This window comes from Mchenga conophoros, linkage group LG8, assembly GCF_057382185.1.
Source record: "Mchenga conophoros isolate Kocher_MC1m ecotype Shallow Benthic linkage group LG8, M_conophoros_male_GT1.1, whole genome shotgun sequence".
NCBI classification, from domain to species: domain Eukaryota; kingdom Metazoa; phylum Chordata; class Actinopteri; order Cichliformes; family Cichlidae; genus Mchenga; species Mchenga conophoros.
The window spans coordinates 24,476,328-24,494,817 of record NC_140533.1 but is presented as its reverse complement, the minus strand read 5'-3'; the positions used below and the strand labels follow the sequence as shown (position 1 = coordinate 24,494,817).

Below are 18,490 nucleotides of genomic sequence, written 5' to 3'. Positions count from 1 at the left end.
GATGCAAGTAAAACACAGCAGAAAATAAATAAAGTCAAAGACTCAGCGGTCCTGTTGCTCTATTTTCACCTGTAAAGCAGGAGTGGGGTAGGCGGAGGTTTACCCTGGTGCAGGTGTGCCGCGGTCAGTTGAAGAATCCGCGACTTTCTCTGTGAGTTTCCCGTTGCGCACTCGGTGCTTGCTTGGAAGTTTAGGGGGTTTTTTCGCTGTAAAAAGAAGTTTTCTTCCCACGCACGATGGACGCTAATGTTTTTGTCACTTTTTATGGAATCAAACTCAAAGTAAGGTCAGTACTTCCACGCTTTAAACGCTGCACGCTCATACTCTCTCCCACAATCGATATGTGATCCATTGTTGATCTGCACAGAGCTGTTGTCACTAACGGCGCACTCGCTTACGTCACTGTCGTGAGACATTCTCGCAAAAAATCACGGTTTTAGTAACGCAGTAACGCAGCGTTCCTACGGGAAAGTAACGGTAATCTAATTACCGTTTTTGCAATAGTAATCCCTTACTTTACTCGTTACTTGAAAAAAGTAATCAGATTACAGTAACGCGCCCATCTCTGTTGATAGGGCAAAAAAATATTAGCTCAAGATAAAAAACATACATTCATATGCCATCCAGATATTGGTAGGATACCGCTACCTTCAATTTTTTAATTTTCTTTATATATCTTCAAATCACACCAACAGTTTTCTCAAGGTTCTTTATATTTATAATGTCGAGACCCTTCAATAAATTTTAAAAGCTGCTGCTTCGAAGTTGGGCGTTTTCACATGGGCGTCTATGGTGATGGTCTCGGCCTCAAATGGCTGACATAGTAGCCTGGGGTTACACTTGACATATAATGGGAAATAATGGCTCTGATACTACTCTGATACATTTCTCCAGCCACCCTGCTGGACAAATGATGTAATAACGCAGCTTCTGTCAGAAAAAGGAAGAAAATAAAGTGCTACATGGCTCTAAAGGCTTATCAGTGAACACAATATCAATATTTAAAAAACAAAAAACTGTGTGTTCGTTTTCTTGCAAACATCTTTGTTGTTGCAGAAGTCAATTCAAGATTCTTTGTTTGTTTTTCTTTGGGTCTCCCTCTATAATGCATAAATTCTCCTTTTTGGCATTTTTAAGGTGATCTTTGGTATGCTGGGCGTTTATAATTCAGTGATCATTATAAAAAAATTGCCATTTAACATGTTTGACTTCCTACAATAGCTGCTGCAAGACCTCGCCAGCTGATAGAACAAGGTGACCTCAACTTGCAGAGGGTGCAGTTAATTGCCTTTCATACTCGCGTGCTCTCGCTCCCTAAATAGATGCAGTGCTCTCCAAGTTCAATCCAATCCACACGCGACATTTAAGGTCAAACCTACAGAAGGCTGCGTTCGTTATCTGAGCTGATAGAACTGCGGCGTGGTTGAGCGCACGCAGGGTTGAAGATTTGTCTGCTGGTGTGGATGTTTGGTTACATCGGGGTCAAGCTCTTGTAAACATGACACTTGAGCGGTCTCATCCATGAAGACAGCAGAGGGCAGCGGTGACTGAAATACTGGTTGACAAATTGTTATTCCGCAGGCACAGAAACACTGTTTAGTGTCAGCCAGAGGGCATTTACTTAAAGTGGAAGTGTGTTTACAGGTGTCACAGTTATCCCACTAATCTAGTAGTACTCTGCAGTGTGTGTATTGTTGAGGTGAGTAGTTGTTTATTGTGAAAACATATGAGTGTTCAATGGTTCCAGGTTTTCAAGTGTGAGGGTTTGCTGCTTTTCTTAAAAATAAGGAATTACACGACCACGGGCGACAAAATATAAACACTCTGCTGATTGGATGCAGCAGAGTGTTTATATTTTGTCGCCCGTGGTCGATTGTCTCCTAACCCGAGCTGACATCGAATAGAGTCACTCCAGGGTGCCTGGAAAGTGCCAGGACTGAAAATACTATACATTTATACTACATATAAGATTGTAGTTATGGCAAAGAAGAGGAAAATGTGCATGAAAATAGGGGTTTCTATGGATCTATAAATGCAAGTTAAAGTTAGTATTAGTGTTAAAATGTAACACTGAATCTCTCTATTGTTTTCTGAAAAGAAACCACATCACTGTATACAGTACATATGCTACTTGTAAAATGTATTGGCTGTAGTGAAGGTACCATTATTAAGTATTTTTAAATGCAACTGCCAGGAGTGTTGAGTGTATTTGTGTTTGTAAACATGCTGTACATTTGCAATTTTCGTTAGTTATGCAACGTGGCCTAATTGTTAAAACTTCTTCAAGTGTATCTTGTAGAGAAATGGAGCATATTATGAGTTAGTATTATATGTGTTTGTATACATGTGGGAGAAGGACTAAGAGGATCAGCAGGGGGCTGAGCTTTTGAAAACTGCAGTATTGGAATGGCATTTTCCTTCATATGAGTCACATTTTAAAAGTTCAAATGCTGTACTTTTGCCATTAATACCCATGTGTGCTAATGGAGCTGTGGGAGCCAAAAAAATCTTTAAAACTGTGTTTATTTGTGTCCATCCTAGGGCCAGAACCAGAGGATCAGCCCGTGTTCCACCCTGACCAGCAGCACTGCCTCCCCACCTGCAGGCAGCCCCTGCTCAACCCTCCCCCCTGCCATGCCCGGCCAGGCTGGCAACAGGGACTGCGCCTACGGTTCTGTCACTAGTCCCACCTCGACACTGGAGAGCAGGGACAGCGGGATTATCGGTGAGATCTGCGTGCTGATTCACATAAAACGCCCGTAATGAACATGAGTACATTCATGAATACAGAAAGAAGAAGCAACAAACCCCAAAGAAACTTGAGTTACAATATGATATCGTATCTTAGGGGAAAGAGAAGAGGGAGGGGGGTTGTTTTTGTTTTGCTGTGGTCTTTGGGGCTCCTTGTTTTTTTATGTCTAGGCCATTGAGTTGGGTGAACATGGTAATTCTGCTGGTTCTTTAAAAAACTGTATCTCTACATCTTGTTTTGTCTGAGTTAACCAATCAGACGACTCCAGGTTTTGACCCATTGGCTGACCTTAATGGCAGCTTTATTGGGTTTATGGTGGAGGTATCTACCCCGGAGTAGGTACTACATTTCCCCCAGGAAATAATGCTGCTTTCCGTTTGAGGTGGGATGTTGGAAATCTGAGCTGGAATAAACCCCACCAAACCTAATTTCATAATCTGAGATGGTAGCAGTGCACGCAAACCTTAGTAAATCTGTTCTGTACATTACTGATTTGTATTTGTTACTTGTTGAATTAGCCATATACAGGGCGCTGACTAGGCTTTGTCTGTGATTGTTCTGTGGTAGTGTTTTTAAGATCAATAAACAGACATTATGCTGTATTGTTGTGTATAGAAAGCAAAACAAATTTTGTTTTCCCCACTACTACTACTGAAATGCAGTCAGTTCAGGAGAGACATCACTTAAATGCCTTTACAAGGTATCCAAGGTAAAAGGAATGCAGGGTTGCCACAAAAACAAAACTAAAGAAAGTACGCCTGAGAGTTCCAACAGTGGGAAAACGGGCCTGTGCATTTCCAAACCACTCTGTACAACTCTGATTGTGTGCTAAAGCCAAAAATCGTAAAATGATATTTTGAATTGTGCAAAACAGTTTGATTTAAATCTGAGTCATGACCAACAAAAAGAAAAATGGTCATTCTGAATGCCATATCCAGACCCGAGCAAGGTACTGTCCAAAAGTCTTCTTTGATCTGGTCTGTGATCAGTTCCCAGTACAGCGAAGGTCCTTTCCTGGTCTTTACACCAACTGGAAGCAGCTTGATACCTCGCCATCATCTGTGGCATTTATGCATCAATTGAAAGGAATCAGGAGCGCCGAAATGCTCTCTGGTGCGAGGCAAAAGTCGAAGCAGGTGCCGTCATTGTTTCCTGGCAACAATGGTGAACACCTGCAGTTTGATGAGGAAAGCATTGCATCAACATACCATTGATTCAGAACAACAGCAAATAAATGTGAAAGCAGATGGGCTGGGTGGGTGAAAAGATGACAAAAGAAACTCAAACAAACCCAGTGTCTAAAACAAAAGAAATGATCTAAAAGACTGTGTCATTGTTTGTGTTGCAGCAACTCTGACCAGCTATTCGGAGAACATGGAGCGAGGCAGCAAATACGGCGAAGGCTCGCGGGGAAACCTGAAACTGTGGCAGTCTCAGAAATCAGGCATGGACTCGTTCCTATACAGGGTGGATGAAAACATGACCGCCTCCACCTACAGCCTCAACAAAATCCCTGAGCGAAACCTGGAGAGCATGTCCTCCCATTCTGCCCACTCCATCCCTCTGTACCTCATGCCCCGCCCTAATTCTGTGGCTGGTGAGTCCCTTTCTCTTTCCCCATCCCTCAACTGTGAAAGTTTTTTAAAAAAGGTATTTGTCCAGGAAGCCAAAAATATGGTTATTTACAGGCGAACGACCATGCAGCATACAAATTTTGCCAAGCTAGGGAGCCTTTTCTGGCAAAATTGGATTGAGCTGCTGGTGTTTAGCCATGTCACGCCCTATTTCTGACTTCTTACTTGCTTCCTCTTCACTCCTTTCAGCCTCTCTTCCCATGCTTGTTGTCCTACAGGACAAACTGTAATCCTCCCCTTTTGAATTATTTTGCTAATTTTTTGTGATCGCAAAGGCCCTAAATATATAAATATTTAGCGTCTTGCAGGCTAATTTGCATGACATAACCTGTATTTTTATTGTACCACAAAAGGTTGTTTGAGTATCTATAGCCTTGTGGGGGTTCTTCTTTCATTTCAGAGTAACTTAAAAACTGAGGTCTCAACTACATTTCTCCTGCAGTTCCCTAAAATTTGGTTTATTCATAAGAGTAGCTCACATGTGCTTTGATTTGATTACATTTCTCCTTCATTTTTGGGAGAAAACTGCTCCAATTTCTAGCTGTCATGGGGTTATGTTGAAATTTTGGGCAAGTGTAAATCCATGCTGGTATTTTGTTAAACTCTCACAGCCCTCTGGTGTAGATTGAAACCATGCAGCAGAATAATACAGTGTGGGAAAGGGAGCATCTGCAGAATAACATACTGCGGCTGGAAGAATATTACACAGGAGAAACTGGCATTTGTATCGCTAACAGAGGCCTTGTTGATATTGGGGTTTTTTGGCCTTGAAAAGCTCCCGAACATAACAGTAAATATTTTAGGAAAAAATGTCAGTTTTATAACACAGAGGCTGCCCTAACGGGCCTGATTGTAATATTGTTCTCATCAGAGAGGCTGTTACAGACGATGAGCTCTGTTATACCTTCACCTACTCCTCCTGGAAAAAGAGTACATGCGTGCAGACTCTCTTATATATTTCACTAAACACTGTAATATGCCTGACAAGGCCTGTCACTGCAGCTATGACCCTCTCTTTATGCTGGTCATGTTCTGCTGTTTGACTCTGTCTGGCAGCGCAGAGACACTGTCGGGTTTAGAGATTCATCCTCGATCTCATCTCCGCCCCGCAATAGTCAGATCTTCAAAAGAGACTGAGTGGGCTAGATACGGCTTAAAAGACATGATACAAGCTGCAGATGATGCAAAATATAAAATGGAGAGAGTAGAAAAGGTGTGAGCGAGGGAAGAATAAAAAAAAAAGGGAAAAGAGCATATGATTTGTCTGATGGTATTTGTGTTCGTCAGGAACAGGAATTCCATATTGAGTAGTGGGAGATGGATACATGTGGAAGAGGAGTGAAAGGGAGTAATCATAATCTCTCTTTCTCGCTCTGCCTCTCCTCCACAAAGAATTATTAGATGATGTAGGGATGGGAGGCAAGCACAGGCTGAGGATTGGCTGGGCTCACACAGCAGTGGAACATCAAAGCCCCAGGCATTAACCGTTTCTATCCCCAAGAGTGACAGAGACTCGCTTTGATGTGCGGGGAGAGAGGGAGAGCGATACGGAGCGAGAGCATGAGGCGACTGGGGAGGAAAGAGAGAAGGGAGGGGGCTACTCTATTACCTAATGAAGTCAGTGCGTTGGTAGAGCTGAGGATAGATATGGAGGAAGGAGAAACCAAAACCAAGATTTTTTCATCCGTTCACACGTCATGATGATTAAGACAAGTATTGAGTAAATTGTAAAACTGGAGGACTTACAAACAAAAATTGAACAGAAGGAGAGTGAAAATGGTTAAACCGCAGGGTGGGAACTCCTGACCACTGTTGTTTAGGCTTGAAAAAAGAAGGCTAACATTTCCCACATTGACACTAGATGGCCTTTGTTAGATCCTAGATCCTTCTCACCTCGCTGATTTGTTGTAGAAGTCCAATGAAAACAGTGGAATCGACGATACTGCCACGTTGATTTAGGAATCTTGTAGTTTTTAGGGATACGGTTTTGGTTTTTATTTAAAAATTAAAAAAAAAAAAAATTAACAATAGGGATGATTAATTATAAATATAATCTTACTTGTTATTACATGTATTTATTTCCTGTTTCACAAATAAAGGACAAGTAATAGTGGCTAAGAGCTTGTCTACGTACAACTCTGCATATCCTGGTGTTGATTATGCTAATAAGCTTTCAATAGAATTGAATTTTTTAGCCTAGCATAAACAGCCTAATATAGCTTATTAGCATAATCAACACGAGGATATGCAGAGTTGTACGTAGGCAAGCTCTTAGCCACTATTACTTGTCCTTTATTTGTGAAACAGGAAAATTGAACTGGGACACAAAACTCAGACATTTGTTACACTAATGGCAAATATGTTTCCAGGCAAAATATTTCTAGTCTAAGGTTAAAAAAATCACTTAGCTCTTTTAACCAAGGCGAAATGAAAAAAAGTTTTGTTTTTATTTGCTATGTACTGTGTACTATGGCCACATGTAGAGAGGATGATGAAGTGTAAAAGACTGATGGTGATATCTTCGTTCAGTGCCCACAGGGCACAGATTCAGTTCTGACTGTTTTTAAAAGCCTTGTGACCAAAGATAGCCTGGGACAAAATTCAGATAATGACAGTAATTTAATACCTCACAATGTGACTTCTGCTGTGACCTACATCTACAAACCAACCGACTGTAATGCGGCATGAAATGATGCGCTGAGCAGCGCGACACTGGCATGTGTTAAACAAATTGTTTGAATTTCCAGCAAAGCAGGAAATTCGAGTGGCAACCTTCAGGGATAAAAAAATTAAACCACCCTGGAAGTAGTTTCATTCCAGTTTAAGTTTCTCCAGTGGTCTCTTGCGCCAAAAGCCAGGCAATCACCATAGACTATCATTTTAAAAAGCCCAATTTTGTATCGTTCAAAAGTATTTTTTCAGTGCCATAATTTTGCCAACCAATCGAATGTAAAATGCTGTAATAAGCACCAACGCCACAAACACGCCGCGATTTTCAGCCCGGAGACTACAGCTGACGATAATTCAGCCATTGTGTTCAATTCGTGCTGTGGCTACATGATAACTTGAAATCCCTCCTTCATTCACACAAATCCAAAGCGAAGTTTTACCTCATATTACCCATGTGAATTCAGTCATGTTTGAAACCTGGAAATAATTAACAGCCTAATGGGCATGAGTAAAAACATTATTGCCTGTATGTCAATTCACCTCATTATTTAGACACTAATGTAATCGGGCCACTGTAAAACTTAATGTTAGGCTTTTTTGTTTTGTTCTTTTAAAACTTAAAGCTTTTTTAACATGGGAGTTTGTGGAGATTGACTCAGTTTCAGAGTCAGCCTCTAGTGGCCATTTAAGGAACTACGGTCTTAAAGGTTACCACTGGGTGTAGGTGTTATTTTTCTAAGTCTACATACATCAAACTTTTTGTTGTAACTAACCAATGAAGGTCTACACCTGAAGTTGCCAGATTAGTGATGCAAATACTGTGGAATCTGCAGGTGTTAATGACGTAATTTACTATGTATTTACAAGAATACATAGACGTCTCAAGAATCTAGCACCAACAGATATAACTGCCTGGGGAACTGTGATATTCATTCTCAGAGAGAAGACTCGCTCTTTAGTCTCCAAATTCACTAAATTAAGGTAACGGCTCACTTGAGATAACGTTTTTCATTTGGGGGATGCACAGTCTACATTGATTTCCTTTTTCCTTCATTTCTTTTCCTAATTTCCTTTCTGGCTTTAGTCTGCTTAGATACATGGTGTTTTAACACCCAGAATTATTGTTTAAATACCTCTACCTCCATTATTTATCATTGCAAGTCATCTCTCTGGTAGATGAGAGGAGAACAGCGAGGCATACAGAGCTCCAGCAGCTACCTCATATCTGTGATGAGTAGTCGACTTCCTGGCTGATACTGGCTCTGGATAGCAGCCCAGCTGGTCTTTGCGAGTGTGTGTGTGAGCGTGTGTGCGTTTATGCCGTTTGTCGCTCTTATAAACAGGAAGTGTCTGATGTGGCTGTCATTACCCAAAGCTCCCTGTTGCAGAGTTCAACATTTTTCTCACTTTTTTTGCTACACCTTCCATTCTCTCACTGTTCCACACTTGGGTTTTTTTCCCCTCTCTTTTTCTTTTCACTATCCGTGTAGTCTTAGCGCACTGGCACGAGAACTGTGAATGTGATCCCCAGCAGCCTGCTGCATTGCAGATAGAGACGATGAGCACACGGATTTGAGTCCTCGCATTCAAACACAGTTGAAAAGGAAAAAAGAGACTTTTCAGCCCTGTAGGCCTGAGTCATTCTTCCTTGGTTTTGCAGGAAATTAATGGCTCCACTGCCCTTGCTTTTAGCCTAGTTGGATGGCCAGCACCTCCCAATTCAGCCAGGGCTGAGGCTTCGGCATTCTCAGCTGCCATTTTCCCTCCATTTTGGGAAACCCATGTGGCTCGTTTTTTGGGTCCATGGCTGGGGTGACTCAGGCAGTCAACAACACACAAACACAGCCAGTACACATGCTCTGCACTCGACTAAGCTTAACTCCAGTGGCACAGAAGCCACGCTTTGAACCAAGGACAGGACATGGATCAGTGCTGAGGTGCTGGTGAGTGTTACACAGGCGAGAGGTGCCGGGCTTAGAGGCCTGCTCCTCTGAGATTTACCATGCCTTAGTTTTTAGAACGCCTGCAGAGAGAGAGGGAGGCAGACGACAGAACTGAGAAGAGCCATGGATTTTCGGTCACACCTCTCTCCAACTCCTTGAATTTGAATTTTCAAGGAATTTGAAAACTTCAGGTATTGCGTGAAAGACAAATTTCGGAGCGCTGCTTTATTTTTTTCTGGATTACTAATACTGAAACCCATTCTGTTGATCATGATGTACACACCGAGGTTACTGCTGAGGTCTGGGATTACAGATGGGAAGAGCAGACCAAATGTATTCAGGAGTGCAAAATGACAGGAAATTACAAAATTGTTGTCCATCTGCGTTTATCCATCAAAGCTTGCGGAAGACGTTCTTGGTTGAGTCTACAGGTGCACTTCCATCATGTGAAGTGTTTCAGGCCATCTGGCTGAATTGTTTCCGTGTTTAAAATCTGCATGTCGCGGTGACGTGGTGACTTGGCAACTCGGCGCTCATCTGTCAAGGAACCACCAACCTCTCGATTAAGTCCCTTTAATCCTTTCTGCATTTGCCTCGTCTTTCCCCGCTCTCACCTCTTACTGAACCGAGGGGTTCAGGTGTGACGGGGAATCTGTGTGCTTACTCACACTGACGGCACCTAATCTCATTTAACATTCAGTGGTTCCGAGTGTTGGCCCTGAAGACACAGTGTGGTGTGAACAATCAGCAGCCAGCGTCAGACGGTGTTCACTCCATGAATAAGACATTTGTCTACTGAGCTAATTAATCCTGAGAGGGGCCGGATGGCATCTGTCTCCGTGCCGCGTGACAGACACAGAGAAGAGGGAATTTTAGGACATAACCATGTAGGGCTGGCTTTCTCTTTCCTGTAGGAGTCGGCAAGTGGAAGAGCAGAAGCCTGACAGCTGCCTCAGGACAATGACATGAACCTTTGCCACCTTAAGTGTGTGTGTGCCTGTGTTTGTGTGGTTTGGTTATTGTAGTCTCTGAATGCACATGTGTGCTGACAGTACTGTTTTTTTTTTCTTCCTCTCACTCTTAAAACATTCCTCTCTGTCTCCCCTCTGCCTCACACACACAAACACACAGCTACCAGTTCGGCCCACCTGGAGGATCTAGCATACCTGGATGAGCAGAGGCACACTCCATTACGCACCTCGCTGCGCATGCCCAGACAGAGCACCACCTGCGGGCCGGGTCGCTCCGGGCAGGATCTGAGAGGTGAGCAATAAGCCAGAGTAAAGGAGAGCACAAACACACACACATTTGCACAAACGTGGACCTCCTTATATACCTACTTAACCTTCTTATCAGTTGTTTAGTACGAAAGACTTTAAGCATTGTCTTTACGCTGGCTATGAGAGCTACACGTGACAGACTTGAACTGATTATGCATTGAAATAATGAAGAAACTGGCACATTAGTGAGATCCGTCTTCCCCTCTCTATATAAAGACTCCAAATACAAAGGTATGAAGAATGTATTATGATAGAAAATTATTAATCTGAAAAGTTGACATCCTGGTATCTTAGTAACTAAAAGTACAAATCTCAAACTAGTGGATATCTGGATTTTGTATATTGGAAGAATGATAGGAAAGAAAGTAATATGGCTTGACTCACAGACAGATGGCAAAGTTATATGGTCATAAACCCTTAACACATGTATCAATCCCAAATAATGAATTGACCTTTAAAGAACAATTAAAAAACAAAAGGTGTTTGTTATAACATCGAATGAAGCACTTAAATGCTAAAAATTAATAAATGCCATGCTGTATATGTCCATCTTTTTTATACCGTATGGCATGTGCTTGGGTTTCGTTGAGCATTTTGTTTGACTCTTTAATTTTCGTGCCATTTCTGCATCAATATGTGATGACAACGTCTTTATTTATGTACAAATCAGGCAGTAGGTGACTGTTCACCACGTATTGATAGTTTTCAACAAAATATCCTCCAATTCTTTAATTTCTTTTGTTTGTTTTCTAAATATTATGGGGACATTTAGTTTGGATTTGAGCATTTGTGTGATCTTTGTTTTTATAACCGGAATATGACAGTGAGGTGTGGATCTCACGGAGAAACCAAGCAGAGTGCACACTCATGCAGTGGTGAATCATATCCTTCCTAATTGGTTATTTTACTCTCAGAGACCATAAGCTATTAAATGAACACTGTGCTGTACCAGGTAACATTAGAGATCTGGGTTTAATAACAATCTCAACAGGAAAAGTTTACAAAGGCCATAAATGAAGTGAGCAGTAGTCATTTTCTCATGGATTTCTAAATAACCACAGAATCCGCCCCCTGCTGGTCACTAGAAAGAACACAGGTTTAAGGCTTCACTTTTCAGACCTGGAGGCTACGCCCATCTTTTATGTATATGTACTATGATATAAACTGACCCATTGCAGTCATTTACTGTAGTGAAGCATTGCAAGGACTCGGATGATTCTGTGATCAGTAAATTTGTTTTGTTTTAATTTTTTCCACCGATCGGCCAGCTGTTTCACGTCATCCACAGTTCAGACGCAGCGATCAAGACGCTGTTCTGTTCTGTTTCTCATCCACAAACAACAAATCTCGCAAGGCGAAGCTGCATGACGAGCGAGTTATTTTTAAAATTCAAATCAAAGTCAGTGACGGTTCGTTTGCGCTCTGCGGTGTCTTTCAGATGCAAATGCCTGCACGTATCGCTAAGCTCTTATAACAGACCAGTGGTGCGGCTGTGCTGTTGGTGGTGAACTCCGGATGTCGCCGGCTGTTGTCTGTTGTGTCCTCGTGTCGTCCTTCCGTTTCGCACACAATGAGCATTTTGTCATACTGTCTCACTACTAAGATAAAATTTGTCTCTGTGCTTAACATTCAGAGTCCGCTTCACTGCACATTGTTCAAGTCTCGAAAGCAGCGAGTGCCTCTGTGATGGAGCAGCCTCCTTACCACATGGCCAAATGGCCTTATGTCACATTATGTGTCCCCTTGCCCTTCTTCCTCTATCACTTAGCCAGTAATGAGCGCTGTAATGACAGCCCTCTGCCATCCGAGCGAACACAGATATGCATCCCTGTGTGCTTTAAACACCTGTTAAGACCTCACTTAGATGAGATTGTGCTCGACTGAGCGGCGATGTGATTCCCCTGCTCAAGGGCAGCTGGCTGGCGACAGAGTCAAAGAGGTTTTATAGGGAAGAGAAAGGGAAGGAGGGACATGGACATGAAGGAAAAGGGAAAAGACAGGAGACATTGGGTAAGAAGTAGTTGCTCTCAAAGCCTCACTGTTACTGCCAGAGCCACTTGTTTCAACCTTCCTCCTCTAAGGGCAGCCAAGTGTGTTTACAAGCCAAACGACTGCATCCTAGCATGCTTTCTGCCTCCTTGGATCAGTGTCAGTGCCTCCCTGAATGCTCTGCTCCTCTGCTTTCAACAGGAGAGACAGAGAATGAGACAGAGAGAGAGAGAAAAGAGAATTGAAGAACAGTGTTTTCCCCAGAAGATTATGTGGGGACGAATTACCTCAAATAATTCTTGAAATTGAAACCAGACTTGAAGTAGGGAAAACTCAGACTTAAGGATGAACCAAAGAAAAGATTATTTGATCATCCACTTCAGTTGTATTCTGTTGTCTTGAAAGCCTTTTGGTGTTGCTGACCAGATTGTTGATTTTCTAATGATGACCTGCTTTATTTTTGACTATATAGTACCAGTTTGTAATTCTTCACACATGAATAGAATAATGAACAGGCCTCACATGACCACGGAAATTTTTGTCAGTTAATTGTCAAGTTAATTTTGAGCCTCTGCAATTCCTAAACAGTGCAAAATCTTTAAGAAGTCCCTTGAACTAAAGCTGAAAGTCTGCACTTCCTCATATCCTGGTACTTTGTACATCGCCTCACTGAATTTAAAATAAGAGGATAACTTAAAAAATTGTGTCATTGTCCAAATATTTCTGGACCTTAGCTGTATTACCAGGTCCCTGCTCTCAATAATAGATGTGAAATGCAAACCTTTAGACAGATTCTACATCTAAGAAAGAGGCTCGCTGGGTATTTTGCATGAGAGGTTGCTGGATCTGGACTTACTGGAGACTGTTGGTTATGTACAGTATTGATCAGGTGGTAGCCAGCTGACAGATGCAGCTCTCTCTGTGGTTGATTCTGTCGAAGCTTCGTTTGATGCCAGCCATCGAGGGCCCAAGCTGTGCTGCTGTTTTGAGGAGAGTGAGTCAGACTGTAATGGACCTTCTTGTGCTCCTGCCTGCCTACCTCTAAGATTTACCACCCACCTTATCTTTTCACCGCAAACTCTCACATAACTGTACACTGCACACGCATTTATCCTAGCGTTCTCTCTCCTTGTCTTCGTCGCTCCACTCCATCCCTTCACCCCTCACCATCTTTTCACCTCGGCTCGCATACACAGAACAGGCTGATGGTTGCACCTTTTGGCTGATAAAATATTTTTAACTCCAAATGATTTTATTACTCCAATTTATATATTTATATAATATATATATATATATTAGGGGTGCAACGATATTCGTATCGATATTGAACCGTTCGATACAGTGCTTTGGTTCGGTACGCATATGTATCGAACAATACAACATTTGTAATTTATTTTATCAATTTTCCTTCTGACGATGCTGTCTGTGTTGAGCGCTCAGTGAATCTGCGTTCGACTACTCCGCCTAGGCTGCACTGTCCAGCGCAGATCCACTGAGCGCTCAACACAGACAGCATCGTCAGAAGGAAGAGCGCAGGGCACCTCCCCCACCCTCATTCAGATCTGGTGTTTGGAATTATTTTGGCTTTCATGTGACGTATGACCCTGAAGGTAAGCGAGTCATGGACTAAAGTAAAACAGTATGTTGGATGTGCCACGCAATGCTCAATTACATGGGTGGGAGCTAGTGTGTTAGCGCAGTTAGCTCGTTAAGGTGTTGGCTGTCTAGCCCCATGCACGGAGCTATCCGTGGTAGCTCGTTAACGGAGATTTGCCGTGTTGTGGCGTTAAGGTCATTTCAACGAGATTAACCTGAAAGCACTAGTGGGAACACAACGAATATGACTGCACATTTACGCCGACATCATCCTAGTGCAAAGACAAGTGGAAGCAGACAAAAAAAAGCAAGCATGCTACTAACTTTAGCCGAGTCATTTAGACAGCTGTTAGCACATGATTCTCCTTATGCTGCTGAGAATATAGCCCAGAAGAAGCGGATAGTATAGCTTTTATTTTGGAAAGAGCCATTTCTCTGTAATAAACTCTCTTTTCCAAAGATGAGTGATTCCTCAATCAGATACAGGGCTTGCAATATCGCTAGCCCGACATCCTGGAGCTAGCGAATTTTTTCAGTCGGGCTACCAAAATCTATCTCTTCCCTGCCCGTCGGGCTATTGTAGGAAGGAAAAATATATGTCAATGCTTTTGCATTCTTTCAGAAATGTAGCTGGGTAATTATGTCATTGGCATCGGTGAGCCACTGTCAATATGTGACATATTGAAGTCGCGTTTGAATTTGCGCTTGTTTTTTTGCTTTCACTTTGCAATCGTGTGAACTGTGTATAGAGAGCGACAGCACTGATCTGTGAGTGATGATAATTTGTGCACCAATTCCTCTGACATCGTCTGATTAATCGTTAGCTTACTATGCAAACATGACAAGTGAAATCTCCCGCAGCAAGCTTAAACATGTGAGAGGTTGATCGCGCAGAGAATCGCTGAGCTTATGTGAGTGTGTGTGTAAAAGCATTTCAGTTCTGCTGAGCCAAATAAGACAGGTCAGGGTGAAGAAGTGACAGCCAAAGAAAAGCTTACCACAAAACGGAGAAGTTATGACAAATCAGACTATGAGGCAAAAAGAAAGTGCAGCTTTATGGTTTCATGGACAAAAGAATTTCTGTGGCTGCAATATGACGAGCTATATAACCAGGGCTGCACATAAGTGGTCCGCAGGTGCGCATTCGCTGTCAAAATAAAAAACACGCACAAGGGTTAGGGTTAAATTTAAAAACTGTACTTTTGAGTTAAAATATATATTTATAATTTTAATAAATGACAAATTAAAAATGGATGAACATTTTTTTGTATCGAAAAAATATCGAACCGTGACACCAAAGTATCGAACCGAACCGAACCGTGAATTTTGTGTATTGTTGCACCCCTAATGTGTGTGTATATGTGTATATATATATATATATATATATATATATATATACATATACACACACACACACACTCCCTGACAGGAGTGAAAAGTAAGTAATAACTCTTAGAAATTCAGTTGAGCGCTGCATTTGATTAGACATTTAAAGGATAAGGTTTGTAATGTGCAGTATTCTTCTTACTGTCAACAAGTGACACAAGAATACCAAAGCAAAGAATAAATGGATGCCGCTAACAAGTATGACCTATGAAGCATGATGCAGTTCATTCATCTGTGCCATAGAGATCTATTGTTGTTGATTAACCTGAGCATGGTAATTTCTTTCCAGTAAGCCCCACTTATAGCAAACATATGACACAAGTACTCGCTCGAGCTACAAATGTGCATTCATTCATTCATTCAGCCTTTTAGAATGAACTTCATAGCGATTACTTTTGAAAAACTGAGCAGCATTGACCTGGTTATTTAAAAAAATAATCCCCTTTTTAGAGATGTTTCATGTCACATGTGTGCACGCACCCGTATTTGTAACAGCGTGACAGGATGTGAACATTAGTGGTACTCCACCTCGGCTCGGTGGCACCCTTCCTTCCCCAACTCTGCTCGGTGGCATCCTTCCTTTAGTCGTTAATTAGGCTGAAACAAAATAATTCCTTCTTGAAACTCCTCAAAGTGCTTTAATTATAGAGAGTTCTGGAAAGACTCACTTCTGCTAATTCTTTGCTAATTAGTTATTTGTTTTGCTTCGTGCACCAGTAGGAGAGTGCCGTCTAGTTCTGTTGTTCACAGAGTATTCTGTAGAGTTCAGAAGTGGGGGAACTTAGAACAAACATTATATATGGATACAAAAGCACTGCAGGTCAGAAAAAACAAACAAAATGCATGTTGTGAAAACGGTGAAACGGTGGTCTAAAATTTGTTTTCCAACTTATTTCACACATTTGTTTTTTCGCACAGTTGGCACACAGCTGGAAATTGTCATCTTCAGACATTTTCTTCTACTAGAATTATTCAGCTTTGTGTAAGTGAGGGTGCTGCCTGGATTGCAGAAAACAGCTGACTTTTACCTATACTCTCCAAGTGCTGTCAGATATCATGCAGATCCTGCCGGGAAAGATCGGCATGTTGCACGATCTGAAGGTTAAAGATCTTCTGACGTCCGGTCCAGTTGCATTGAACATTTGCTGACATGCACCTCCATCAGGTGATGTCTAGAAAAGTTTAGGGCCACTAATTAGAACTACGGTGGTGTTTACAGTACACATTTATTTACAGTAAACACAACTGAAGAAGAAAGGTGGTTCTCATTTCTACTTTAGTTAATGTGGTTAGATAATGGTCTAGATTTGATGACAGTGCACCAACTTGTTCGGAGCTTCAGATAATTTATGCAGTCTGCATCTGATAAATGCATTTTGACTCCAGCTATCTAGGTTTGTAATATTTAAGTGTGTGTTGGGGTTCTTCAGGGGGTTTTGCATGTTATGTAACGTAATGACATAGTTTTTTTTCCTTTGCTTGGTTCTAAGACACAAGTTAAGTAATTGCTATGCCAACAAGGAAATAGTATTTGTGAAATGATCATTCGGTTACCACGTTATTTTTAAGATCACGCATTAGCCATAGGCACATCCAGGTGTAATATGTTGCTCTAAGCTTGCTCTGCAAATTACATAAGATCAGATTTTTTTTTCCAGCAAATATTATGTAAGTTCCTGTTGTTCTGGCCATGTATTTGCTTAGCTGTAGCTCTACATCAACTGCTATAAGGCATAACTCGAGTTACAGAAAAACAATCCTTCAACAAACTAAGTTTAAGCTGGGAAGTTGTTCACCTGACCTGAGATAACCCATCACCACACTCCCCAAGAGCCCCTTGCAACAAGCGGTGATCATCTAAACTGCTTATCATCCTCCTTCCCTAATATATCCCCTCTTCCTTCACTGTTGTGCCAGTTTCACTCTCCTTTCCTCTTCCCTCTTTTCTTGTTTCTGTCCTCCACCTCCCATTCTCCTCTCCTTTCCTCCTCCTCTGCTTCTCATCTTCCTCCTCCTCTTTTTCTCCCTCCTCAAGGCTGTTCAGTCACCATGAGTCATCCTCACCTGGTGAATAATTAAAAAGTCTGAGACTCTCACTCCGTCTGGCCGTGGAGGGTTGGCGTTAGAGGGGGAGGAGGAGGAGGAGGGGGGAGGTGGAGTGATACCTTGCTCAATGCTGCCTGAGGTGGAGTGTTATGGGCAGGATTATGAGTAACTGCCAACCATCCCTCTCAATCGTGCACACGCGCACACACACTTGCTCTCACCATCCAAACAACTCCCCTAGCCCCTGTTCACAACATGGCTGCCATGTTTTCCTGAAATACCTGACACAGTGGAGCAGCGGTGGCTGTGCGACTTAACGTGCATGAAGAGATGTAATCGTTTCTGCCATTTGGAGGATGGTGTGAGGTTGCGCTTAGTAATTCCACAAGGACGGAAGAAGCTTTACGGGCACGTTTGGCGTTCAGTCACCCCCAAGATAATTGGATTAGCACCACTTAAAACTGAGTCTCTGGGTATTTAGCTTCCTACTTCATTGACCTGAGGTATCTAAGCTATTGTAAGTTGCAACACTGGGTGGCTTTCGGATCACCAGTTTCGCATCCTTCCTAGCGTAAAACCCAACTGGAAGAATTTTACATCAGCACAGAGTCGCTTCTGTCTGCCTCTGTGTGTGTTTGTTGAGTTAGCACTAAAATAATCTGACCTGGGAATATGGATGAAACGTCTTTTATTACACTGGGCTGCAGCTGGCACACAGCTTAGTGTAGTAAAACGCAGTGCTGGCCGTTCATTTGGTATAAACGTAGAGCAGCATTTTACCCACTTCCATATGTATCTGCATTTCTGCTGATTGTATAAGACAGAATATTCTCAGCGTAATCGTCACATTTCTTTTTGATTCTGCGATTATAATTAGCATTCCTGGAAAAAGGGCTAGTGCTTGCAACAGCACTTTGAAGTGCTGTGTGGTACAGGACATTAAGAGCAATATCAGCTCATTATCAGCAAACTGAAGTCTTTTAGAAAAGACATACAGCTCTAATGCAACGCTCACTCCCTCCTTGCCCCCTGCATAATTTGCAGCACTGTACCTGCACACACTGAAGAAAGAAATCTGTACACGTTCACCATCTTTCTCCTAATGTATAGTTTCTACTGCTCTGACTCACAGCATGCTTTTTTTTTTTTTTTGCTACTATGCTGCAGAGTGTGAAATGAACTACTGCACTGGCT

The 18,490-nt window shown here is 42.1% G+C and overlaps 1 protein-coding gene across 12 annotated transcripts in view; it reads left to right on the top strand.

The window, feature by feature from the left end:
* Positions 1 to 18,490, top strand: part of tanc2b (tetratricopeptide repeat, ankyrin repeat and coiled-coil containing 2b) — a 171,438-nt gene that overhangs the window by 127,541 nt on the left and 25,407 nt on the right. For 11 of the 12 annotated variants that reach the window (XM_085285134.1, XM_085285137.1, XM_085285133.1 and 8 more), the window contains 3 exons: positions 2,542 to 2,725; positions 4,101 to 4,349; positions 10,131 to 10,262. In XM_085285134.1, coding sequence (XP_085141260.1) covers positions 2,542 to 2,725; positions 4,101 to 4,349; positions 10,131 to 10,262 — 565 coding nt within the window. The remainder of the gene's footprint in view (positions 1 to 2,541; positions 2,726 to 4,100; positions 4,350 to 10,130; positions 10,263 to 18,490) is intronic. The other variant, XM_085285140.1, reaches the window with a different exon arrangement.